This window comes from Cinclus cinclus, chromosome 3, assembly GCF_963662255.1.
Source record: "Cinclus cinclus chromosome 3, bCinCin1.1, whole genome shotgun sequence".
In the NCBI taxonomy this organism is placed as follows: domain Eukaryota; kingdom Metazoa; phylum Chordata; class Aves; order Passeriformes; family Cinclidae; genus Cinclus; species Cinclus cinclus.
In genome coordinates, this window is record NC_085048.1 from 97,716,258 (window position 1) to 97,743,674 (window position 27,417).

The 27,417-nt window shown below is 46.1% G+C and overlaps 1 protein-coding gene across 3 annotated transcripts in view; it reads left to right on the forward strand.

The window, feature by feature from the left end:
- Positions 1-5,275: 5,275 nt before the first annotated feature.
- FOXN2 (forkhead box N2) overlaps positions 5,276-27,417 on the forward strand; it is a 29,560-nt gene continuing 7,418 nt past the window's right edge. For all 3 annotated transcript variants that reach the window (XM_062490512.1, XM_062490514.1, XM_062490513.1), the window contains exons 1-3: positions 5,276-5,310; positions 16,535-17,085; positions 23,830-23,954. In XM_062490512.1, the coding sequence (XP_062346496.1) occupies positions 16,549-17,085; positions 23,830-23,954 (662 nt within the window). In that variant the 5' untranslated portion in view covers positions 5,276-5,310; positions 16,535-16,548. The remainder of the gene's footprint in view (positions 5,311-16,534; positions 17,086-23,829; positions 23,955-27,417) is intronic.

Consider the following 27,417-nt stretch of genomic DNA (forward strand, 5'->3'; position numbering starts at 1 on the left):
TTTTACTCATAAAGAGAGGGAGGTAAGTTACCTCTCAACAACGCATGATTCTTTCCAATAGTGAAGATGCTGAATTTACTCCTCATCTTTTGTTGAGGATAGCAAGTCTGCAGACAAACTTCTGCTTAAGAGTAAATATATGACAATGCTAAATATATGACATCTTGCTAAGGCAGACCACATTTGCTTTGTTTCATGATTTGTCCATTCTTGAGTAAGTTCTTCTGCGCAAGCTTTCAAACAAGACTGCATCTTCTCTGACCTCCTTGTGTGTATTTTCCAGATTTATTATTTAGAAATTTAGAAAAAAAAGTCACCCTCAAGTCACTCAGCTAAACTGGAAAAAAGTATTCACTATTCTGTTTTTGCAGAACCATCTCGTGCAGGTTTAAGCTTACATCATTTACTGAGCTAGCATAAGCTATACCATACAAACAGGTGCAATTAGGATTGATATTCCCACTCAGAGTGTTTCCCAGAGTAGTAGTATTCTCAGATTCTTTCTAATAAAGGTAACTTAGCTCTGCAAACATTTTTGGAGATATAAAATTGAAAAGTCCTAATGTTTTGATGGTAATTCAATTAATTTAGTTCAGTTCTTGAATACTGAATACTGCAACCAACACTGCACATTTTTCCAATCACTGGTTGTATGGTTGAGAAATCATCTAATTATTAGTTTTTACAGGTAACATTACTCCTATGACTTCCTGTATAGTTTACCTGCTTGTCTGAGGTCTGGATCTACACTGGTGAGATTTTCATAGAAAGGTGGGTCTCAGCAGATGTTAACAGACCCTCAGTCCTAGAAGAAGCTGCTAAAGGGGAAAGGAGGGCATATTCAGTCCCTGAAATGATTGACTGTGGACCTGTCTGTATATAGCTACAACAAGAATGAGAACAAGAACTTCAGCACTGTCTCCATTCAGGACATAGAAAAAGCTGAGATAAAGCAAACGTGGCAGGCAGCGGGGTGGTGGAGGAAGAAATGCTATGAACCACAAACAGCACAATGTCCCTCATGGCTTTGCCTAGGGCAAGGGAGCAGATCAGATTCTAAACTAGGCTAGTGGTAGCAGACAGCAAAGCAGGAGACATTGCCAAATAGAAACCACAAGCAGAAAGTTACGGCGTGGGAGCTGAATAGGCAGACATACCAACTTGGAGTAATAGGAAGTCACTTTGAAGTTATCACTTCAAAACGGGCTGTTAATAGTCAATGTAAATCAGAGATGCCACTTCCTACAAGAATTCCTAGAAGAAGCAGGTGTCCAAGCAGTGATGGGCCACTATTCCTCTCACAGCATCCCTGGGCAGAAAGAAAAATTAGCCAGAGCCGTGAACAGCAGCCTGGTTTGCTCCCGTGGAAGAAACAATGCTATTCGTGGATGGATCAACCTCTTAACTCTTATGCCAGCTTTTTACAGGGTATGTCACCAGGATCAAAGGGCTTGTGGTTTCATGAGGAGAAGTGCTGAGACAGTATGAAGCCTGAGCTGCCTGTTCACATGTGTGGCAGAAATCCCAGCAGAGTAACTGGGGCTCTCTGGCTCTTGTAGCACACACCCACATCATTGCACCTCTGGCATCCACCCCTCTGCTCTGCAGCAGTTCCTTTCTTGCCCCTCCCTGTTCTCCACACTCTTGGGTGCAACCTAGGAGCACCGAACATGCACTGAGCTTTAGACGGCAGCTCAGGCAAGGAGGTGCTTTCATGGTGCTGGCTGGCACAGGTGAGCTGATGTGTCCCTTGGAGGATCCCCACTGTGCCCTCTCCTCTCAGGAGAAGGAAATTACAGCTGCCAGGAGGCAGGTGTTATCTTCCCCGAGGGCTTGTCCTCCACATGACAGGTTTGGATGACCTCTGTGCTCTTCTCCCAGGATGCCTTTCTCCATCTGTATTTTGCATTGAAATAAGAGTGGAGATTTGAGGATATTGACCCTGACATGGGATAGGTGGAAAGCCCGATTTTCTGCCCACAGCAGAAAACAACCCAAACAACAAAAATGCTTTATGTGTTTCTGTTTTTTCTCTCTTGCATTCAACGACCTGTGGTGATGGCAAATTACCCAGAACCACGGCTGTACCCTGAAGGGGAGAGGACAGCCAGCCTCTGGCAGGAGGCAGGAAGGAGGGCTGCAGGGATGACAGCTGCCTTGGCAAAGCAGGCACGGCTGTCCTTCCGTGGGCAGGACGTTCAAGGACAGCCTGGAGCGTGGCCAGGAGGCACCAGCAGCCTCTGTGAGTGTGTCTTGGCTCAAAGCAGGAGGTGACAAGGGTAGGGTGGAGGGCATCTCCTGCCACCTCCTCAGCACCTGCCTCCACCTCTGCAGCCCATCTTCCCCACACCTCCTGCTTTGGGGGGCTGCAGGAGGTGCTGCACGGACATCCTGGGGAACTGTGCAGTGACCCACATGAAGTACCATGACTAATGTCTGTCCTGCCTATTTTAAAGGTCTGTGTTGGAAAATAGCACCATGTCCTTGTCATATTTATTGGATGAGTTCTGCTTTGCTTCGTTTGCTGTAGGTGTCCCTCTGTAGATCTGAGTAGAAAACTAACATGGCACAGAGGGAGACCCAAGGTGATGTGTGAGCTCAGACTGCCAGCAGCCACAGGCCTCCCTTGTGGGACAGGGACATTGCAGGAAAAAATGAGTTAATACCTTCAGTCTGAAATGTGGGAGCAAGCAGCTTTCAGGGATTCTGCACAAAACACCTTGGCAGGGCATCCTCCACTTCTTGGAGGTGATCTAATGCAGGACAGGACAACACCAGTGGCCTTGGCTCTATCCAATGTCTTCACCACCTGCCCCCTCTTTTCTCACCAATTCCATGCAGAATTCGGCAGGGAGAACGGATCATGGTGAGGAAGCAGGGATCAAATGTGGTGCAGACACCGAGAACAAACACTGCTCCCTCGATCATCTGGTTGCTGCCTGGGCACTAAGTGAGGCATCCTGATGCTGACTGAGGTCAGGAATCAGTACAGGCAGGGACAAACATCAGGAGAGCCGTGAGTGTAGCCCTGATGACCAAAAAATCCTCTGCACCCCAATAGTCCAGGCCAGCACTGTTCCTCTAACCCTGCACAGACAAGCTGTTGCTGCACTGCAACTGTACGTGCATGGCTGGGAGGCTTGGCTCTGCCTACTGAGCCTTTTGGGGATGAGTAGGAGGTGAGGCAGAAAGTTTAAGTCTCTCTAAGAGGCTGGGCTTTCTTTTGTCCCCTGTTCCAGGTGCACTGCTGCAGCCACCAGTGAGTTCACAGGCTGCCAAAGAGTGAAGGTGGCTGTGGCTGGACCTGGAGATGAGGGGGAGATGCAGAAGGTGCTCCAGAAAACCTCAGATCTTGGTTACTGTCTCTACTGATGAAAAATTGGTTGATCTGGAAAAAATGTAGTGTGGTTTAAAACCAAAAAGACCTGGCATGGGTATGTTGAGGAGTAGAGAGGGCTGAGGAAGATAAAGGTGACAATGTTTTTCAGGAGGTGTAGAAACACTATTTTATTTGAAGTGTTGTGCTCTAAGTTGGTTTAAATAAAATGCTGGTTCAAAGGCCAAGTTTTATTTTTGCTTCTTTGGGGGTTGTCGACTTCAGGACACTTAAAACTTTTATCTTTTTAATTCTTCTTTGGTTTTGTGGTGGTTTTTTCCACTAAAGGGGGAGAGAGCATGCGTTCCTACTGAACTCATTTTTAAGGGGTAAGTGGAAAGAACTTGTGAGCAGACACTTGAAAGGCCAGGGTGTAAATACAATCAAAGGCTGAGAACAGACACCACCTTTGGTGGCCCAAACGGAGCCTTCCAGGTAATAAATTGAAGCTGGAGGGACCCTGGATTCAAACGTCTCTCTTTCAGGTTGCCGCCTAGCAGGGCAAAAGTCAGAGCAACACACCCTGATCCCAGTGGGCAAACAGAGCTCTGCTGGGCCCTGCTCCTTCCTCTGCCGAGGCAGCTGAGGTGTGGAAAGCACACAAGGCACGCTGATGTGCACTATCAGAGGCATAGGAATTTAGGCAAAAGAGCCTCTTACAGGCAAAGCGTTGCTGGTACCGGCAGTGCTAGGTCTATTTTTAATGGTTTGGGAATGGAGGATGCTTTCAGCAATACATAATTAATACAAGTGCACTTCTGTTGTCTGCTGAGAGGGTAGGACGGCCCTGGTTAACTACTGAGGCTGTAAAAGGAAAAAGAAAAGGTTGGATGAATCATAACGCATTCCATCAGTGGAAATTAGGTAGGAGCTAAATGGAAGTTGCTGAGAATAATTTATTCTGGCCAAAAACTCTGTGGCTGGGCTCTGTTTCTGAAGCTGGTCATGCTTCATGGTACAGTGGAAGGATTCTATCCTCTGCCCGTGGGAGAATACCTGCTATAAACTTGAGCCTGATGTATCCTTACTCTCAAAAAACCCAAGAGGTTTTTCTCTGAAACTGTTTCAAATAAAAAGAAGAATCAACCCAACCACTGGTTCTCCTCCTAAGGTGGAGTGGGGAAATTTCCTTGAAGTGCATTTCCATCGTTCCTTAGAAATGAAATTACCCCAAGTCATCACGAGGCAGGATTCAGCCGTATCCTTCAGAAGGTGAGTAAACCTTGGGAAAGTGATTAATTTTTATTCTCCCCCCCACCTCAGTGGCAGATCAGCTGCCATACAAGACGTCTTCCTGCAAGTGGCTTCCCGAGGTCCTCTCTATGATGTTGTAAAACTGCAAGTGCCTGCAGGGCCGTCCGGCCCCGGCCAGCGAACAGCAGAGTTCTCGCCCTGGAAAGCCGAAAGCCAAAAGCACGAGCGGATGACAAGGCGCTACAAAGCAGGCTGGCGAACACGGCGGCGGCGGCTTCGTGTTTTGTCTAGAGGATTAAAAAAACCAACCAACCAAAGAAATATATATAAAGAAGGTGAGGAAAGGGAAGTGAAACTAAAAGGAGAGTTTATGCATTTCTACTTTAAAATTTTTAAAATTTAGGAAGCGCCGTATTTCTTGGGGGCAGTGGAATGGGAACTTTTGGGAGGCGGCCCCGCTCTCGCCCTGCACGGGCGCGGGGCGGCGGCGCTGCCGAGGGCGGTGCTGGAGGCGGGAGCGAGGGAGGGCGGCCGGGAGGGAGAGGGAGAGGGGGGAGAGGGGGGAGGAGGAGGAGGCTGGTGGCGGCGGCGGTGGCGGCGGGGGGGCCGTGCTCGCTCGCGGTTGCCATGGGGAGCGGGAGGGCGGTGCCGCCGCCGCTGCGCAGGGAGCAGCTGCTCCCTGACACATCCCCCCGCTGCCATATTGTGTCCGCCGCCGGCCGCGCGGCTTCATGACCGCGGTGAGTGCCGCCCGCGCCCGCCGCCCCCGCGCCCCCACGCCTGCTCGGGCAGCTCCCGCGCCTTCTCCCCGTTTAGCTCTCGGCTTTTCCCTGGGTTTGGGGGGTGAGTTTTTTTTGTTTCCGGCGCTCCGTGAGGGTTTCGTGGGGGAAGGGGAAAGCGCGGGGAGTGTGGCGGCGGGTCCTGCTGGTGCCGGGGGAGGGGAGCGGCGTGACTGGCGTCCCCTCATTCCCCGCGGAGGCGGCGCTTCCTCTCCAGCCGCTCTCGGTGCCGATGCGTGGGAAGATGGGGGGGGGGGGTCCCCACGCACCCCCTCCCTGCGGGGCTCCTCCTCCTCCTCCCGGCGCGGCTCCGCGGAGTTTCCGCCCGCCGGCTTTCCGCGGGTGAGCCCCCCAACCTTCACCCGCTCCCCCGGCAGGGCAAGCCCGCGTTTCCAGCTGGGATGAGGGAAAACGCGGCCAGCGCGGCGCCGGGATCTAGGAGGGCGGCCCCGATGCGCCCTCGCCTCCGGGTCACCCCCATCCAACTCAGGCGCTGCTTTGGGTGAAATAAAAGCGCTCTGGGCGTCGTTCCGGCGCGCCGCGCTGTCCCCGAGCCGGCGGGGAGCCCCCAGGGATGCGCTGAGTCCGTGGCTTGCAGAGGTGGGGGCAGCGTGCGAGAGGCGCTCTGGGGTTCCCGCGTTTTGGGGTGAAATCCGGGAAACGGCTGGCGAGGTGCTCGAGGTCAGGCTGGGATCTGCACGTGGCCCTTCGGAGATTTTTTCCCATGTTTTTCGGGATTTTTTTTTTTTTTTTTCCCCGGTAAAGTTGGGCGATGAGTTGGTGGCGGCAGAGGGGCAGCATCCCGCTGCTTTCCTGCGTTACTCCTGCTTGGACACACCGGCTTGCTTGGTGCTCAGGTTCTGTGCGAGCAGAAACTGGCTTTTGTTGGTAAGGGTTTGGATTATGACAAGGGCCAAACAAAGACTAAAAGGAACAAAGAAATAAAAGAAACCTTGAAGAGGACCCGATAAACTCATGTTCCCGCCGTGGTGCTTGCCTGTGGATGGATGTTGTATGCTAAATGTGGAGTTGAACATACTGAATTATGGTGGACTTAAATGCTGAGAAAGCAATTTGATTAGCATTTTGCATAATCTATTAAATCAATATAACTTTATATATAGTTTACCATGTGTATATATGCACGCACACTCTCCAAATCTTGTTATTGGTGGGCTTACTTTTCGACAAATTTAGTAATAGGTGGGTTGTAATATATTGACGTGAATCGTTTAACTTCAGTTTCGTTTCTTGGATTGGGGTTTTTTTTCCCTTAAAGTCTGGTGGGATGCTCATCTATTCAAGAAAAATTCAGCTGGCATTATCTTATGTCAGGAAACTTGAACTAGTTCGAAGGTTGCCTGTTTTGTTTTGTTGGGTTTTTTTCTTTTTCCTTGGCAGGTGCCAACTCACATTTCCCAAGCTCTGCAGAAGGTAGTTGAACAGCAGTCTGAACTGAAAGCTCTGTAGTAGCAATTAGTGCAGCACAGGGCTTGAGCTGATGAACTTAGCCGGGTGCCCAGGTGTGTTATCTCTGAGCTCAGTCGTGCGCTGCTGCAGCAGATCAGCTTCTGCTGGGGGCTCACTTGTGTCCAGCTGTGCCACCTAACTTTTATAGAAATAGAGAGGAGGTGGTGATTCTCACTTTGTGTGTTTGAGTTGTCTGAAATGCCTATAGGACTTTTCTGGGCTTTTTTTTTTTTTTTTTTTGTTATCAGATGTGCCCATAAGATGAGCAGTGCTGCTGTGCACAGTGTTTACACTTGCAGACTGTGGTGGAGATGCTGTGTTGGCTGCCCTGCAGGTCCTGAAGGGAGCTGGAGGCACTGGCCTTGTGTCAATCCAGGCATGTGGCCCTGAGCACTCTCAGGGACCTTGCTGGAATAAAACTTGGTTGATGTCTTTGTTGGCAGTGTCTAGGCCAGAGGATGAAGTTGTGACCTGCTTTGGGTGCTGCTGCTGGGGCTGTGCTAAAGGACCTCCTCAGGAATTTTTCAGCCCAGAAGTAAGGTATTTTTTGTCTAAAAGGAGCACCAACCAACTTGTGTTGCCTCAACAGCTCCAGCCCTCACAGAATTTGTGCTTGAGGAGCCTTTCAGTGTCCTCTAGAGAGCCTGGGGTTGAAGGCACCAACATTGCCAGCAGCTCTGTGTCAGGACGTGCAAGACTAGTAAGTAATGGAGCAGATAGAGGTGTGTGTAGTGACCCTGCTGAACGAGAAGTACTGCCTGGCAAGTGAGTGGAGTGCCTTGGGAAGAAGACAGAGGCTTAGGGACGTGTCAGGCTGATCTTTGCTGTCTTTATTAACCATGGTCTCTGTTCCACTCAGTGCAATAGACTTGAAAACCTGACATGTTGAGCAAAAGCAAACTCTCCTGGTGAATGAGATAGTTTGGCATCTGAAGATGCTGTACATGAGTATAGTTTATGTATTTGGTGAGAAAGCCATACAGTTCTGGTGCAGAGCTGTTGGTTCCTATAACAGCAGCAGAAGTTTTCATGTTGGTTTCACTGAGCTTGTAATTCCACCTTCCTGCCCTGACATCTCTCCTTGCCTACTCATTGTCTGGGTTAAAAGGAGCTGGTATTTGTGAGAGGAAGTACCCCGGGCTCTCAGAAGTCTTTTTACATGTGCAGGTTTGTGATACCTTATCAGAAAGAGCTGCACAGAGGGATTATAGCCAGCGAGGTGGCAGAAAGGATGGGCATTGGGAGGAGTGATAGTGTGTCCACAGCCACTGCTGCCACGCATCTCTTGATGCTGTTCTGTGCTTTGGGATAGTCTCACTGCACTACTGGGGTGCAAGTCGAGCTGTGTGAAACTCAGCTTTCCTTAACTGGCTGCAAATGGATGAAAAGCAGCCTCTAGTCCCTATAAGTAAATGGCTGTCAGCAGTCTGGATGAATGCTCACTACCTTTTAGCAGAGGTGGAACTTTCTGGGTTATTCCCTTTCGCTCTTTGATCATTTGCAGTTCCTCCCCTCCCAGTAAATAAGTGCATTTTGTGCTGCCTTCTGTGTAGGGTGTCACTGCACTGATAGTAACTTTTCCTGAGGGAAGTAGATGGAGGCAGCAAGTGCCTCATCCCAGTGTGTGTTGCCGTGCTCCATAACTGAAATGGTGTTGGGCAACTTCCCGCACCCTGGCTGCTCTGGTGGCTCCAGATGACTCACGGCAGTGCCCAGCTCTGCTCTCGACAAGTGCTCGCTTGCAAACCCTGTCCACGTGGGGAGGCTTCATGTGGGGTGTTTCTTTCCAGATCCAGTGGTTGCCTTTTCTCAGAGAAAGCACAAGAAACCCCTGAGATGCTGCTTCACTTTTTTCTTGGCTGTATCTTTATGTGTGTTTGTTCCCTGTTGTGTTACACCTGCTGATTTGGTGATCATGCTGGGTGATGGTGAGCTCTCCCTCTCATCCTCACTGTGCTGGGTAAAAAACAGGCAGTGGTGTTCTGTGGTGCTTCCAAAATACAATTTAGATCAGCAAGAAGAGACAGCTCACTGTGCTTGGATAATAAATTACATGGAATGGAAGAAGTACGGCCTGATGCCAGCCGGCATCTTTTTGACCCCTGGTACACTGATTGCTCCCTGTAAAACATGATGGCTGTGGAAGCACGAGGGTTGGGTCACTCCAGGCTGGGAGGGTGCTGCTGAGGACTCAGTGCTGGCCTGTATGGTCAGCAGCTGGGAAACATAGCAGCTGTGTTTGGGGCAGGAATACCCATTTTATTGAGTGGTTGCTCAGGGGCACCAGGACCGTTTTAAGAGAAGCCTGGAATTTGTGCAGATAGGAATACTTATACTAAAAGTCAGTGGTGTGGATTTTGACCTTTTTTTTTTTTTTGCCGAGTGCATTCAAAGTTTTTTCCCATTATGTTCAGATTAGATTTAGCACTCCCTACTTTTTCCTCAAGGGTTTTAGAATCTTAGGGACTCCATTAAATTGACTACTGAAGGCATCATCACCCACCCCTACTCTTCTGCACACTCAGTCTTCGTGTCTTCTCTCAGGTTATTTTCAGTGCGTTCGTATCTTGCAGTTTGTCACTGCTTTTAGTTTCCCAATTAAAGTGTGGTCCCATGCTTGCTTTCTTTTCAACAGTGTCACTGGGTTTTGTTGTGCTTAGATTTGGGGTAAATACATGGTTGCCTAAAAGCTGAGTACTGGATATGAAGAGAGTTCAGCACCTGGAAAAGTTTCATGAAGTAGAGCTGAAGGAGTGGGAGCTGGGAAGCTTGCTGCTAAGCATTAGCCACTCATCCTCTGGTCTGTGAGAATCATCCCCAGATCAGTTATCAGCCAGTTTGGCTTGGATTAGGGATGTTGAGTAGTCAAAAGTAGGAGGGTTTTTTGTTTGCTTGCTTGTTTGTTTAAACAGAAAGACAAATTCTACACTGGTGGAATAAAATTAAAAGCATGTTGTCCACGGAGGTCAGCACAGTGAAGAGCATTGCTTTGCCTTCCCTGGGCTCTGGAGGAGAATTTGCACTTGAGGAGCAGGAGCTAGAAAGCAGCAAGTGGGAACAGCTTTGCAGTCATGAAGATATACTGGTGATGTGGTTTCGTGATACAGCTCCATTGTTGCTTTCCAGTTAAATCTTGCAGAAGGGTCACTTGGAGTGAAGCTTCGAGCTGTTGGTTTTCCACTGGAAATCAGAAGTTTTGGTACTACTAAAGCTGAAGGAGGCAGAAAAGCTGTATGGAAAAGATAGCTTTATGTTTTCCAGCATTGGTAAGTTGTTACTTACACTGGCTGAAATAGCTATGTTCACTTCTGTTTCAAGAGGATGGTAGAGAAACACACAGAAGGGTTACCCTGGAAAGGGAATTAGCATCAGAATTATTTTGCAAGTTACTTGCTCAAACGGCTTAGTTGTGAATGTATCAGTGGTTTACTTTTTTGCATTTTAGTCCACTTAGCAAGCACAATGTTGAATTTAAGGAAAATGACCCATGAGCATCTCCTGAAAAGCTACTGGCTGTAAAGTATTTTTCTTGAAAGCAGTTACTTTCCTCCCCTCCCCTTCTTGTGTCTCACCAAAGGTTTTTCTTAGAAGTTCAGATTTCACTGCTTGTTTGGGTGTGGGTTTTTTAAAAATTATTATTATTTTTATATCCCAATTTCTTTGTTAGACTGTTTTTATGTGCATATTTTTAATCTGATGCACAGGGAGCCAAGTCCAACAGTGACTGCAGCCTCTGGAAAAGATTCACGTTTGCAAAGTCTCTGAAGGCAGCAGTGGAATAAATATCCGGAGGCTCTGGGCCGTGTATGGGATCTGAATTGGGGTCAGGGCATGTGTGAGCTCTTGTATAATTTTTCTCCCAGATACTTGTGTCAAACACGAACCCAGTTGTGTGTGTATCTTTGTGCATTTAATTAGAAAAAAATGGAAACTTTTATGAAAAAAAGTTAGATGAAACCTTCATCTTGCTCCCTGCACTTCTGTGGGCTATGATAGGGGTTTGTTTAATACCTTCCCTATTGCAGGATTTCTTAGCTTTTCTTTATACTGGACCTTTGGTTTTCATTACTTCCCCCACCCCCCCTCCTTTAATTATATCACAGGGTGTGGGAGAACGTTGACATGAGAGAGACTTGGAAGCATTTCTGCAAATCCCTAGAAAACCTCTCTTTCCCTTTGAGCCACCAATGCAAGGTTCAGATGAATCCACTGAGCTTATGGCTTGTCCAGTCCTTTGGTTGGTTGATTTTATTTTCAGGCTGGATTTAAGAAGGTGATAAATGCATTTTTAATGTTTTTTTTAAACCCATTATTTTAAATTTTCCTCTGCTTTACAAGCCAGGAGGAATGGAAAGAGCCCTGTCTGCTGTAGATGCTGCCCCAGGGAGCATCTCCAGGTGTTCTTTGTCACACAGGTGTTCATCTCTGACACAGACACTGGGTCCCAGCTTGCTGAAATCTGTGGCTGAGAGGTGGTTTTATCCTCAGAAGACTGTAATGCCTTTAGTTGTCTTGGATACGTGACATCATATAGTGTTATAATCAAATACAGGCTTTCTCAGGGCTGGGGGGGAGGATCTCAGCTGACCTCCAGCAGGGGTGTGAGGTGTGCAGGGCATGGCAGCCTGAGACAAAGGAAATGGGGGGGGGGGAAGGTGGAATTAGTAGGAAGCAAAATGGTTTGGTGTCATCCTTTTAATGTTCCTGGTCAGGCAGATGGGTGCCTTTTATTGATGGGTTTGCATTAGTTGTGCCAGGATGGTTTTTTAAATTTTCTTTTGCCTTCAGCATGCACAGACTTGTAGTTGGTCCTGTGCTATGTGCACAATGACTTGGAAGTTTATTTGCAGTTTGGGTAGGTGAGCAGTGACAGTCATTTATTTGTCTAACTCTTGGGCTGTTTTGAACAACACACACTGATGTACTTAAGTCAGGACAAGCCGTTACACTTCTTGTAGATGCAAGGGAATATGAAAAATCAGTAGAGGAATTTGCTATTGGTGTAGTTGTGTGCATACAAGAGTATGTACCAATTGTCTTAAATACTCTTACAGAGCCTGTTTGTGTCAGGACAGAAGTTGTGTCCGTAACTAAGGCTGCACACCCTGAGCTTGTTGTGGAAAGAGTGGGTTCAGAGTTGCTGTCATTAAGTGTGATATGGCTGAAAATCTTTTTTCCTAGATTAAAATTATGTTCACTCCTCAGACTTGGGCAATGCATATGCAGGTAAGATTTTTTTTTTTAACCTGGAGGGAAATCACTGTGCTGTTGGCAGGCTCCAGGTCTTCCCACTGTTAGCAGAGGTGACCTAGTTGCTTGGCTGGTCCTGCAGAAATAAGAAGGTGCATTTAGTTGTGGAGAAGGTTGTCCTAACCTGATGCTGTGCAGGTGCCAAAAGGGCACCTTTCATCTGATGCCACGGTAAAGAAGGATCAAGCTGCCAGACCAGCTCTGTTCTCATGCTGTCTTGGCATGGACAAGGCTGTGACATCTTATGACAAAAAGGCTGAATTCTTTCTTGCCTGTTCAGTGAGTCCAAGCGTGGTGGCCACTGAAGCGACACCTGTACACTTAGACCTGCAATGCTGCTGAGTTTGGAGGAGGTCCCCCTGGTGGGATGGTGGCATCTGCTACAGCTTTGTCCTTTAGACCTGGATTCTGCTGGAGCTGAGACTTCTGCCAAGAAGGGCTGCTGCAAAATAAGCGTGCTTCCCTGCTTGCCTGGGGATATGCTCAAGTGGACTTCCAGTTTTGTTAAGTGGTTGACCTCTATTAGAGGAACTTTGTCTTGATTAAATGCTCACACATCAAAGCATTTGCTCCTGTGGCTGGACATAGCAGTGCTCAAGGTCTTCCATCAAAATTCGGTTCTGGGAGGGGGTGTTTGTGGGGCAAACAAAGCTGGTTCGACCCAGATGTGCTCTGCTAGGCTGAGGACCTTTCAGTGGTCATAACCTTTCCCAAACTTAGCACTCCAGTGAGTTTGAGAGAAGTCTGCGAAAACTATTACCTTGTCTTGGGACATTGAGTCTCCTCTGATCTGTCTGTGCTTCTCTGGTCCTGACTGCTGCCTTGAGACACCTGCAACCTTAATCAGCCCCTTCAGACATGGGCTCTGCTGCTTGGGTTGTGAGTGCGGAGTGAGGAGCAGGTCTTCACTGGGCTTTGGGTGCTCAACTGGCATGGATTAGCAGGGAGGTCCTGGCTTTTATGTGATGCCAAAAATCAGACTGCTGGAAGAAGGTTATCTCTCACCTCTTTTCTGATGCATCCTGACTTTTATTTGAGCAGCCTTTTTATCTTCTTACCCTAGGACTCATAGTTCTCTGTAGTTACCATGCAAAATGATGTACCCCTCCACTGTGACGCTTTGAGGGATAAATGCTTTGGTTGGCCTTTCTTTTGAAGGTACTAACAGGATCCTTGAGTTCCTTAGGATTTGTATGCATGAGGCTCTGCTTCCAGTTGGAAGTGTTGATACCAGTGTACAGCTGTGTGCTGTGTGACTCTGTACTCGTTGGGAGGGTAAAGCACATGGGCAGAGCACAAACTTCCATATTTTTCAGAGATGTGCTTAAAGCATATTATTTTTGCACTTGCCTGGCTGGAGGTTGCCTTTTGGCTTTGCTTACAGGGCTGGGGCTGTCCCCATGGGAATTATCAAAACATCTGCACTGGAGAGCTACTTCTGTGCTCTTTCCTTTTCACTCTTTGCTCTCCTTGCTCTTACTGTGGTTTTTCTGCTGGGGCATACCTGGGCACAAAACCCTGCTGAGGCTGGCTTTGGTGAATCCCATGAGCCTTATGTAAAACATTAAACCCCAAATATTGGAAGTGGTGATCTTGAAAATGACAGCTTGGAAGCTGTGTTCTCAGTTGTGTTGGCTTATAGCCAAGTAGAGCATACATGGAGAAAAAAAATAATAATGGATTTTGGATGTCATTAAGGCTCTGTGTGAATGAAGAGGGGTTCTGGAGAGCACACAAGCTGTCCACTTGTGTGCCTTCAGTTATGCTCCAGTGACACTGGTGTTGCTCCTGTGATTTTATTTTTCTCTTAGTTATTAGTTGAAAGTAGTCTAATATGGCCTTTCTAGAAAAAAATATGACCTTTCTAGAAAAAAAGAAATTAATTTCTGATGTGTTCACATAGGTGTGTGAGGTGGTGAACTAGAATAAGAAGGAAATGAGATGTGGATTTTTGCAATGCAAAAATCTACTCGGAGAAATATGATAGTAACCTATATTATTTACTGTAAGTATGTTACCTGCAAATGATTTTTATTTTCAAGTAGGGTATTAAATATGCTAATGATCTTCTGCTAAAACGTAGTAGCATGCAAACAAGTAGTGCATTTACACCATGAAGTCTACCTGATTATAAATGCCATCTTAATAAATTGCTGCATTTTTTCCCTTATTTTTCTGAGAAGACTGAGTGTGCTCAGGCCAGTTTCATGTTGAGAACAGACTTTATTGCCCCCTTTCCCCTAAGAAATGAATACAGTGACCTCAGACTTGCATGTGTGTGTCGGCATTTGCATGTACTTGATCTGCCATGCTGACGGAAGATTTGTAAAGGGAGATTTCATGTAACATGAACCGAGAGCTAAAATTACCAAAACACGGCTGTGAGGTGTAAGCTCCTTTGTAGCTGCCTAAAGAGGTGCTGAACAAGGGGGCAAAGTTAATCATTGTAAAGAGAACAGAGCAGCTCGTGTTGCAACAGAGTTGAAGTTTGTCTCACTGTATGAATTTTATCACTAGGTCTTTCTTTGTTGTTGTTTGAATTGAAGAAAGGATTGAAGAAGTGACATGAGCATATGTATATATGGCTGTGTTTAAAACCAGTCATCACTGACTGCCTATATAAATCTGCTCTGGTGCCTTGGGGGAGAAGTACATTGTAGGGAGAGCAAAGCTATTCTTGACCAGCTATTTGAGCAGCTCACTTTGCATTATTTTTTTTTCTTTTTACTGGCTGAGCTGGTAGTCAATCACACTCATCACTGCACTTAATAGAAATAAGAAACAGAAAATAAAAAATTATGGGTATTTACCAGCACTGCTGCTGGTAAGCAAGCATTAGTGCAGGTGCCATTGTCAACATGGCTTTGCAATAGCTGGTGCAAGAGCGTGTGAGCAGACGAAGAGAGGAATAAAAATTGCTGGTGGGAAACACGGTGTGTTTCCTGGGGGAGGCACAAAATCTACACCTCATGACTGCCTGGCACCAGGCAGGGGCTGGCAGGACTGGGGAGCATAAAATGGATTATCCTGTTGCCTTTCTGTGTCACCACGTCACTCCTCTATTGCACATATCACTCCCCCTCTCTCTCCAAAATAAAGAGGCTGGGCAGTGTACTGCCAGGGGCACGGTGAGGCTGCCAGGTTAGAGCTGGCTGGGGCTGGGGCTGGCAGAGCCAGGCAGTGGACACTTGGTGGGAGAAGATGCAAGTGCAAGGAGACAAGCATTTACTGCAGACTGGTGTAAGAAAACATCCAGTGTGGAGCTGTCTGGTGAGATGTGATATGGAAACTGTTCTTGAGCTCTGGCACCTGGGACCTGCAGCATGAAACCAGAATGATAGTGCTTACAGGGACAGGGAACTGGAATGGAGTTTGGGTTTTTCTTTGGTTGTTTTGTTGGATCTTTTTATAGTTAATATGAACCTCAGCTTTGCTCTGTGCTATTTACAATTTGAACTGCATCCATAGGTGGAGTGGCTTATGTCTACAGTGTACGTGTGTGTACATTTACATCTGTACACTGCCCACGTCAGCAGGAAAAAAACAGCTGTTCCCATAACATAGTCTGCTAGAAGACCCCTTTAAAAACTCTACAAGCAAGGTGGTTTCTGTTGGTGTAATGCCTCTAAAGCATGGGTAGCCTTTTAGACCATGCATTGAGGGGCAGTGTTTTATGGATATTCGTGTTATAATTAGGGTTTTAGTGTTTTGTTGTTTTGGAGTTTTTTTTATCTAAGTGGTGAGCCATTGTTCCTGCAGGTCTGAGCTGCCGCCCCAGTGTTTGGTCCCTTCCTGTTGAGAACTGGTCCCAGTACTCTGCTGTGCAGGGAAGCCCAGGTTAGGGCAGCCAGCCCTTGCAGGGGGGGGAAAAGATCTTTTGGATCCAGGCAGCTCTGTGGGACCCAGGTGATGAACAGATGGCTGGCCAGATCTTCCCCTGGTAGAAACAGGCAGCAGCACTTTGGAATGACTGTGACTTGTAGGGGTTATAAAGATTTCATTTGCACTGTGCCCACCATAGCCTTTATGCTGATTTAAGCTTTGCAATTCCTTTTTCACTCTTTGGACACCAAAGGCAAGCACTGCTAAACAGGGTCAGTTTGCAGTATGAGTAACTTAAGAGTTAATGTGAGAGCCGAATGGATTAGATCCTACCTGTTAAGGTTTTTTCCAGGTTTCAGGTATTGACATGAATATCGTTATTATTTCTTTGTCTGAATTGGTGTTTCTAGGTAGATACAGCAGTTTCCAGGTGTTTCCTATAAGCTCTGCTATAAACCAAGAGGAGGTAGCACATGCTCAGGGGTTTACTGGGAGGCTCTTCTTGGACCTTGGCTCTCACCAGTGGCTTCAGTGTTCATGCACGTTATGGGAGTGGTGCAGCCCCACAGCTGGGTTTGGTAGGCTCCTGCTGAATGTCATTGTGGTAGTTTGCAATGATTTCTGACCATCTCCTTTGTTGCAGACCAATCAAGCTAAATGGGTCCAGTCACTGGAATGACTCCGGATAAGAAAGCTGAAACGCCCGGAGCAGAAAAAGCCGCAGGACTACGGCAATGCCACGGGGTGGGCAGCCTGCCCGACACGGGCGACGCCGGCAAGCCAAAGGCTGCTGTGGTGGACAGAGATTCAGCAGATGATGAGCTCACAAATTTGAACTGGCTGCACGAAAGTACTAACCTGCTAACAAACTTCAGCCTCGGCAGCGAGGGCCTTCCGATTGTTAGCCCCTTGTATGACATCGAGGGTGACAGTGTGCCATCCTTCTCACCATCCTGCTACCAGAACCCTGAGAAAAAATCCTCCACTTCCAAACCTCCTTACTCTTTCAGCCTTCTCATTTACATGGCGATTGAGCAGTCCCCCAACAAGAGCTTGCCAGTCAAAGAAATCTACAGCTGGATCCTGGACCGCTTCCCCTACTTCGCCACGGCCCCCACCGGCTGGAAGAACTCGGTCCGACACAACCTCTCCTTGAACAAGTGTTTCCGAAAGGTGGAGAAAAGCCATGGCAAGGTGAGACCTGGCAGGAGGGAGCTGGAGCAAGTCTGAAATTCAGGGAGTAATGGAGAAGGTTGTAATTCAGGGAGAAGTGGAGAAGGTTGTGTTGTTCTTAAGCACATTTTGTTTGGGTTGTTTTCACCCCACTGTGTCATCTTAGCACTTTATTTGAAGATGAAGGTGGTTTGGAAATGCTGCTTCAGGAATTAACTAAAGTCACTGGATTTTGTTATTTGTTGTTGACCTGGGTACACCCAGCTGTGGTTATGCTTTTGAAATCTGGCACACATGCAATTGCAAAAGACACTTGTTTCCATTTACTTACAATTTTGTTAGCCTGCAATAACCAGCCTGAAATTTCAGATAACTCTCCTAGGAATATTTCTTGATGAAACCTCTTAAACTAGTGCTTTCTCTGTTTTCCAGTGCTGAAATTGTGGGGTATGTTCCTTCTTCCCTTCTTTTCCAGCATGGCCATGGCTACAATTGGACTGGCAAGCAGAGGATATTGTGGGATACCAGGCAGGGAAGCTGGGAGTAGGGGTGTCCCCCCTCTGGGTGCACAGGTGGTCTTCTGCAAGGTGCCTTTGCTTGTGGGCACACTGGATGTACATAGCTGAGTGTTCTTCAGTCCAACAGCTTTCTCAAATATTAAATTGACTCTTCCACTTGTGATATCCTGTTAGACTTAGCACAGCTCTAGCTTTCCAATAACCGTATTAATTCCTGCATTTTATGGACTGTAATGCTTTAACATATGTCATAAGATGTGCATCTCTGTGTAGTACAGACACACTTCTTAATGTCAGGGATACTCTTTTCTGTACAAGTTTTCTTACTATGATTTATATGATTTTACTAGGGACTTTCTTCCTCTCTCTCCCTCTCATGCCCCATCTTGTTCCTCAAAGAGCTGGCTCTAACTTCAGTAAACTAACAGACCACATACTGGAAGTCAACAAACAAATCCTGTGCTTGGAGGTCAGACTTGGTGATAACAGCAGGCTTGTTATCAGAAATGCCTGCAATGCTTGGAGTGCTTGACAAGCTCTCGCTGTAGAGAGGGGTCCTGGAGCTGAGTGGGCATTGGGGAGGACTGCCTTGTACTGATAGAATTGAACACCACTGCTTCTCAATATTCCTGCTTCTGCATTAAAATGTTGTTTTCACAAGCAGCAGCCTTGCATTGAACAAAAAGTGAATTTTTATTGCAATATGACAAGTCCATTAACTGCCCCATTGCTGAATTCTGCTGAGTGCTAGGACGGGCTCTTAATGTGGCTCAAGGTGCTGTAATGGGGTAACCGAGGTGCTCAAGCTGTCCCTGTGTGGACAACTGGATCTGAGCAGGGATCACACACTGCTGTAGGTGACAAAAGTGCTGTTAAAGGCCTGGGTGACTCTTTCCAAGGAGGGTGACATGAGTTTCTGAAAAATTAAGGCAGGAAAGGTAAATCTAAATTGGTAGGAGTTCCTTCTGTCTGTGGATCTGCCCTTAAATGCTCTCATGTTTTTGAGCCTCATGTGTTAGGAGTTAACCTGTCCTTGGCATTTGGGTGGCAGCAGCTTGACACAATGCGTGGTCACCTGCTTATCCTGGCATATCCATGAGTATTGCTGGGCTCAGGGGGTGGCTTGCTGCTTGATGTGACATCTTTAGTAGGAAGAGCAAAATGCAGAATATCTCCCACTGTTGCTAGCAAGGTGATGCTGATGTGCTCTGTCTGTGGTTTCCCAGGGCTCCAGAAATTGCACAGCTCTGTAACTCTAAAGAACAGAAACTGTGCTTACAAAAAAAAAAAAAAAAAAAAAAAAAAAAACAACCCAAAAAAAAAAAAAACCCAAAAAAGCCCCTCCTGAAACTTTGCTGAAGCTTCCTCATTTCTAACAAACAGCAGTTCAGTCTTTACCCTCTGCCCCACTTAGAACTAAGGACCAGAGGAGGGTACTGCTCCAAATTCTTCCTGAAAAATAAGTCTGTGGCACACAGCAGCATGCTTAGACCCCATGGGAGTTGATCTGGCTGGTGATGGAAATGCTGCAGACCTCTTTGGATGAGCTCCTCAGGTGTCACTTCTCTGAGCAAGCAGCAGTTGCTCAGAAGCTCATTTTGCTGATCCTGTTGCCTGTAACCATGTGCTAGCCATGCCCCTGGGTGCTTCTCTGAAAGGGCAAGATGATTTTGTATTTTCTTCCTTTTTTTTTTCTTGGTTAATGGCATTTTGTACTTCAAAGGGAGCACGCAATCAGCTTTCTTCTATGCCAATTGTCCGTGGATGCAGAAAAGTCCATGGCATGTTGTATCAGAGGAACCTGGTTTATTTGTTAACATCAGGGTTTTAAAAAAAGCCTTTCTAATGAATCTGAGCTCTTCTGTTGGAAGAGTCTAAATGTCTGGCAGTAGGGGATGGATGGTCTGTGCCCCTGCATCCCTGGGCAGGCTCTGCTCTCTGACATCTCCCTGGCTATTGCTGCTGGCTGTCAGCTGTGAAATCTCTTGGAGGTCAGGCAGCAAAAGAAAAAAGACTCTGTCCTCATCTTTGCCATAATGCTGATACTTTGTTTTGGATTGGAAGTGCATGTTGAAGGAAAGCTGATTTTTCCCCTCTTACCCCTGAGCTGGCAATGCAGGGCAGTTTCAGGACACTTGCACTGGACTCATTTTGACTGGTGCTGCCCTGGAAGAGTTGCTGCAGGAGCATGCTTACTGTGCCCTGATGGCTCTGGATGTTGTCCACAGGATCCTGCTGGAGCAGATCTGACCAGAATGTCCGAGGCACAAAGAGGTGTCCCCTCAGCACCAACTTCCTCATTCTGCAGAGCTCTTTCCACCAGACTGTGCCCCGTCATGTTGCAGATGTAGCTCTGGATGGTCATAGCTGTGGCTGATTCTGTGTATGTATTTGCATCAGTCAGATAAATACCTGCAGGCTGCAGGGGTTCAGGAGTCTAGGACAGCATCCAACAGAGATTGGGGGGAGACTCTCCTTGCTTGGACCACTGGAAAAAAATTATATGTTGTGGTTTTCTTTTAATGAGTGGTGCTGAAGGGAAAGTAACTGCCTCATGAGCCAGCATTGCAGTTAAGAGGAGGAGCTTCTTGTGCTGTGGGATCAGGATGGAAGGACATCATCACTCTGTTAAAATACATTGCCTGCTCTGTGTGCACATGGCACACTGCTGCTGTATCTAAGTGGTGTGTCAAGGTTTACCCCAGTGACATACCCACAAGCTGAAATACCCTTTCTTTTAGAGCTGCAGTTGAGAACGTGTCTGCAGTCAGCCAGGCAGATGAGTCTATGATAATGGTGATGATGAACATCAAGGGGGTGATGCTGGAGCAGTCCCAGGGACACCTGCTTGCCTTCCAGTGTTCCTGCTGTGGCCCTGGTTCCCCTGAAGATATGGAGGTGTGACTGTGAGTCAGTGATCCTCAGAAGATACAGCTCTTTGCATCTTGAGCACTGTCATATTGCCTTGAGGCTGGGGAGAGAGGTGCCTACGCTGTGACATTGCTTTTATTGAGGGAGCAGCATTTACTCCACAGCACAGAGGACCTCAAGTGTAAAGGGGTTTGGGGCTGAAAGCCATAAAGAGTCTCCCTGTTCTTTGCTTAGACTTGTTTTTATGATTACAGCATTGGGGATTATTCATTAATTGATGCTGAGGAGAAGAGGTGTGAGGAGGCAGGATCAGCATCCACATCAAACATTAACTTGGCAGGCCCCTGCTTGCATGGATGTGGCCCTGACACTGTTTCCTCTAGAGGCTGGGGGTTACAGGGCTTGAATATCTTCAACAAACCTCCTTTTCCCGGTAAATATGTGGTTTAGGGTTTTGTATTTTTGTCTCTGGTGGGGTAGTTTTTGTGGGGCTTTTTTTGTCCAGAGATGGTGATAAACAATCTGTGCAGCTTTTCAAGTATTTGGGCAAAGAGCAGGGCAGGTCTCATCCATAAGCCTGTGGAGATAGGAGAGAGATGCTGCCTTTTATGTGATGAATCTTTTGGTGAATGTATTTTATACCTCCTTCCACACAGACAGTATTTTCCAGTGGTTCACCTTGCTTAGGTGGATGCAGCTGGTGAACACTGTCCCTGGCTGATGGAGCCAGGACTGCTGCCCAGGTGTGAAGCTGATGGATGGACAGCTCTCAGCAGCATGGGGACATGTGCCTGCAGTGAGCCTGAGCCACCAGGACCAGCTGAGCTGCTCTGCTTCGGTTGCTCTTTGGGTTTTGCTCACTGGTGGGGTGGTGATAAATGATAAGGGTGGATCATGGGAGGCATTTTGTTTCCAACTCACATTTTGGTAATCCAGCCCTGAAATGCTGGGGGCTGGAAACTTACTGTCTTTACAAAATAGCTCCAGTGCTTTAAAATGCAGGAATTATTTTCCTTCCTTTATTTTTGCCTAGATAAAATCCTGCAAGTCAAATTAGAAACATTAGAAAGATGCAGAAAAGGTGATATACCAAAAAAACTAATCTCAGAACTATATGATTGCCCCTGTTTTGAGTTGCAGAGTAAGAAGAGCCTGGTGGCCTCTTTTCACTGACTCTGGAGGGATTTTTCTGTAGATCATAAGTAAAAGTTACACCTACATTTCATTCCAGCACTTGCCTCACAGTTGAAATGAAATACTAACCTCCAAAGGCAGTTTAGCATTTTAGAGTGTCCTGAATTAGTCCTTGCTAGGAGGAGTGGCAGAGTGTGTTCTGGCTTGTTTTAATGGTGGATATTGGTTCTGTGGCATTTCCAGCTCCAGCTGTGGGAGATTTTCACCTAACAGGTGACGCTTGATTTCAGACCTGGGCTTTGCTAAGCAGAGGGTGCATTCACAGCATAGGAGCAGCCCCATCACCTCTTCAGCTCTATGTCTACTTTTAGTGTCTCCAAAGGTGGGTGGACATGTGGTTTCACATTACACATGACCCAAAGAAGAAGTCACCCTGTTTACTGCCTGTTGCATTGGATCTGTCAGTATCTGGATGGCTTCAGGGTGTGCCCGGGTTCAGCTTGCTGTTGCAATACCCACCCAAAATCCTTGTGTTTTGTTGTCAGGGCAGCAAACTGGAGAGTACCTTGCTGGGAAGATCAAAGAGGGAAACTAACTCCCAGCAGTTGAATTGAATGAGACATGAAGAGAAAGTGAGAAAATAGCAGATAGTGATTTGCTGATCAGGAGACTTCCTGCTGCTCCCTGGGGGCAACAACCTCCATACTGTGAAAGGAAGGTGGGGAAAAAAAAGCCAGCTGCACATGGTTGGGCTGCTGGGTAAATGGGTCTGTGAGAGGTGCGGGGGGGGAAAAAGATCAGGGTGTTAGTCTGTCACTGAGATGATGGATAGAGCCAGTTGGGAGGATGCCCCTTGTTAGTACCTAGGTGGATAAATCATACTGCCAGCCACCATGGCTGTTTATTTTTTAAAAGTAAGCTTCTTGATAAGTATCTTACAGGCTGTGCTCAGTTTTAGCATGAAAAGCAAAGTATAAGGAAGATTCAGATTAAAAAAAAATAACTTGGAGAGATGCAGCAGCTCAGAGATCTTTAGTAAAGGCTGTGGCTTCAGTGACAATTGCAGAGCTGCATCTCTTTCTCAGCTGGGGCTCTCCCTGGATTGATTGTTCTCTATTGATAGCAAGGTATTTTCTCTTCTCAGAAATCCCCTGTGACTGAAACAGAAGCACAGACTTACATGCTTTGCAAGTCTTTTATAGTCTAGAGTAAGTCATGGAGCATCCATCCATAAATTGGTATTATTGCCCCCTGTGCTTCAGGCAGAAGGAGGCCAGCTGGCCACTGTGGGCTCACAGGAGAACTTCTCCATGAAGCTTGGGTTTCTGCTCTCATATTTAGCCCCCAAAAATCCTTTAGAAGGATCTTACTATTCAGGTGTACAGCTGCCCCATCCTTTAGCCATGTACATTTCCGTTTCTGTAGCATCTGTTTTCCCCAAAAAATCTGGTGCTGCTATGTGCAGAGCTTTTAGCTGATACCTCAGGTCAGTGATTGTAGAATTGTTTTAAATGTCCTATCTAATTTTCTTTTAAGTTGCAAGAACTAGCAGGCTCAAAAAAATAGGCTCTTTATTTAGTAAATTTGTGAAGAAAGCTTTGAGACAAGCAGGAGTTTTATCTTCCTTAAGTTTCAATATATTAAATTTATTATCAAGAATAACTGGCACAGGGATGCTTACATTGTTAGGTGCATCAGAAATGCATACATTAGATCTTCAGATTTTGAAAAAGTGGAAATAATCTATTTTGTAGCTGGGCACTGTGCAAGATCCTTTTCCAGGGTGATGTAAAGTTTAATGAGTATGTGTTGGTATCTAAACCAAGGGGAAGGTGCTTTAGTTTCTTAGCTGGAAACCTGTTAAAGAAGAGAATGCTGATCAGTCTGCTGGTGCCTGGACAGGTCCTTAAACTCACAGCTGTGTTTTTGAAGGTTAAAATAAGGTTTACAGCATTTAGGGGACAAATGGGAATGGGGCTTTAGAGAAGGGGTTTTTGAGATGCTATCCCTGCCTGTGCAAGATGAGTGCTTCCATAGTGTATAGTGAGGGTCTCAGGACCATTTTCTTGACTCTGGGACCATCCACAATGAGCTGCCTGTGGATGCTGTGCATCAGCTGTGCAGTGGTGCATGCTGACATGCAGTCATTGCACTGTGCTGCAACTTGGGGATATTAAATTAGAAAGGACTGTATACCAGCCTGGTCTTGGATTTTCTGATTTGCTGTGTTTCTTCCCTGCAGGTGAATGGAAAAGGGTCGTTGTGGTGCGTTGACCCAAAATACAAACCCAATCTTGTCCAAGCACTGAAAAAGCAGCCTTTTTCTTCAGCACTTGCATTTTATACTCCGCCGGCGTCGCCACCCAGGTAGGTGAAAGTTCTCATCCGAGCAGGACGTTGCTCCAAGTAGCAGTGTGTTGAAGTGCTGTTACCTGCTGCCACCTGGGAATTTGAGTGGGCCTTAGGTGAGACCAGCTGGACGAGGTGGGGAGATGTAACAAGCTCATGCTTTCCAGACAGCACATCTGGGGTGTGTTCAATTCTCTTATTAACTGTGGGAGAGTTTAAAAGAAGGTCAGGGATGTGCTGGCTGCTTTCTGGAGAGCCCAATTTCTTCAAGAGGATGGATAGTTCTGGGAACTGGAGCAAAATTCTCTTTCAAGCACAGTCCATCAAGACTGTTCTAGTGTGATGTCTGGTGCTGCTCTGTGGAGGAGGTGGGTGTCTTCTCCTGTAAGTCACTTGTCTGGATATAAAATGTGCCTATTCTGTGCTTTTGTCAAAAACAATCCAACTTTTCCACAGTCTGAAGTGCTGAGATGCTGCTCTATGAGGGTTGCTTTTCTCTGAGGTTGTTTAAAAGCATTTTGCAGCAGGGATGGAAAAGCGGCTTTGCCAAAAACGTAGTCTCAAGTGGGGCATGCAAGACTTCTGAAACCAGGACTCCCTTACCAACACAGTTTGAGATTAGGCAATAATAGATTTTGCAGAATTTGAAGTCAAAGTCGTGTCCTGAGTAGAGGAAGAGGAGCGGCAGCTGGGTCAACCTGTGGAGGCAGGAGGACACAATGCAGAGCAGCACGTTGGGTGAGCTCAGTTCTGAGGAGGGCATGCAGCTGGTTTGTCTAGTTCAGGAAAGAATTTGGGTTAGATAAGAGGTAATTAAGGTGTCTGTACATTGCCCTTTGCCTTAACCTTACTGCAAGGAGTTTCCTTAACAAACAGGACGAGCTGGGATTCCTGGAGCAGGATTTCACTGAGCAGACCGAATTTCTCAGGATCCAACTGGCACCCCTGTGCAAGCCTTAGGGACTCAAGATATTTGTGTGCCATGGCCTTGTCCAGTGATGTTTGTAACCCACAAGGTAGAACCAACTGCCTCTGGTCTCTCTCCAGCCTGGGCTGGAACAAACCAGGCAGAAGTATCTTGTTTTCCAGCTTTCTGTTGGAATTGGGAGCATTACTAAAATAACCCTGAAACATTTAAGTATTAAGGAATAGTCAGCTTGGAAACTATGAGATGACTGGTGATACTGCTTGGGGTTTATAGGAATAAAGATTTATTGAAATTACTGTAATTGGGCTCTGGAACTTAATGCTTTTACAGGCTTTAGTGTCTCTATGTAGGGGTATAGGCTTCTGGTTTTGGGTACAACTCAAGTGCAGGTTTGGTCCTTGAAAGCTTTAATACTCTGTCTGTGTTAGTACAGCCTGACTTTAAAATGTAGAGAATAATACAGATGGGGAGGGAGCTCTGGATGTTGTTTGTCCTGCCAGAGGTGCAGAGAATTGACAGACTCAGCCTAGGGCAGGGTGTTCAGAGCCTTGACCAGTTAAGCTTTTAAAATCTCCAGGGTGTCCAGGATCAGTGCACCTAAGTTGTGTTAAGTGTGATTTACTTAGCTTGGATAAATGCAACATAGCAAAATTAGGTGTGAGGAAGGAGACATTTCATGTGTATGCTAAAGTACTTGGAAGATCAGGACTTTATTTTGAAACTGTTGTTTTTGGTAGCTTTTTTTTTTTTTTCCTTTACTGAAGGACTAGTCACACTTGCCAACAATTACAAGGAAATCCTGGATCTAATGAAGCCACATGGCAAAATTCCCACTGACTTCAACATGGAAAGGGTTTTGCAGTGCTTGTGTTTATGAGTACAAGAAAATAAGAAAAAACATATTAAGATACAAAACTGCTCCCTAATGAAAGCTGGTTTATTTTCCTTCAATAATAAAAAACATTCATGTGACTTTCCATCACACACAGAAAAACAGATTTCTTTTTTTCCCCTTCCATGCTTAATTTGATTTAAATTCTTGCCTGATTTTGCAAAGGGCCCCCAAGGGTCTGCCTTGTTGTAGAGGGAGAGGAAGCCCAGAGGTTCAGCTGGAGAGAGACTGAAATACTGTCCAAATTTATCTTCAGAGTGATCCTAAAATTCAGCTGTGACAGTCTCTGAATTTTCCTGTGGGAAGACTGGTGTTCATGATTATTTTACAGTGTGTTTTTGGGGAGTACGCCTATCATTCAGTGTGATTTTAAAATGAAATTTAAGCTGTTGCTTTGAGCAGAAGCTTTCCAAAACTGTAATCTGTGTCTAGTGACACTGAAATTTGCATTATAGATGATTGGCATCCCTGATGCATTTTATTTCTGCACAGCTTGTTCAACAAGTCATTGTGAAGCCCCTGGCTGCATTCTGGTTCTAGTGCTACACGACTTACAGCCCTGGGCACAGCCACAGTCCTCGTCTTGCTCATACCTTCTGCATGCCTTGTCTTAATCAATACCAGGCATTAATTTACTTTGGGGGAGCTTTGTAGACATTATTTTTGAAGGATCTGAGCTTAGACAAAAGGATGATGATGTTTAGCATCTATTTGTGCAGTGGATCTGAGGGCTATAAGGACAGCCATTTTGGGTAAGACCATTGCTTTTCATTATTTTACTTTTTTTTCCCCTCACCCATTTTTGGATCTATTCCCTTTGCACATTGTGGCTGCTACAAGAAAAGATACAAGACAGTGAACTCTAGTTTTGCACATTTTTCCCATTCAGCTGAGGCTTATCTTGCAGGTTGGGCTTGAAAATTCTGTCATCACCCTTCAGATTGTTCCAGCAGCACTATAAAAGATGCATATTGCTACATTTCATCCAATTTTAATAGTGTGTACTATTTTTGTTGTAGTTACTTCTAACTGCTCACTAATATATTTATAAGAAACTGAATTATTAGGGCTGAGTGTGTAGCAGAATAAAATACTTGTGAAAGTTTTAACTTGCACTTTATTTTGTGAGGAATTTAAGGGTACTTTGGTGCAAAGCTGGTCTGATTATAAAAAAAACACCCAGGGTAGTATCAACTTTAAAATCAGCAGTTGTCTTGATTTTTTTTTTTTTTTTTTTTCCTTCCACAGGTCTTTGCCTATTACTTTTTGTTTTTGTTAATTGCCCACCACTGTTTGGAAAGGCAGATGATCACAACTGGTCCTTACCTGTCCTCTGAGGATCCCTTAGCTATGAGCTAATGTTTTATTCACGTGTAGGTTTTATGTACTAAAAAATACATATCTTTGTTTAAAATCCAGCCTTTAGGCAGGTATAGGAAATCTGTAGAAGTCAGGGACTCTAGCCAACAAGATTTTTGCTTATTGTGTGTATTTGGAGGTATTTCCCAAATGCTGGTGATGGCTTAAGTAGTGCTGCACAAACTACGAACCTGTGCTGAGCCATCTATGGAGGGCAGCAGAAATTGCTTGCCTTCCTGTGGTGAGTAGGGTTGGTTTTGTTTTTAGCCTTCTACGGTCATAATACTGTGTCTGCTATACTT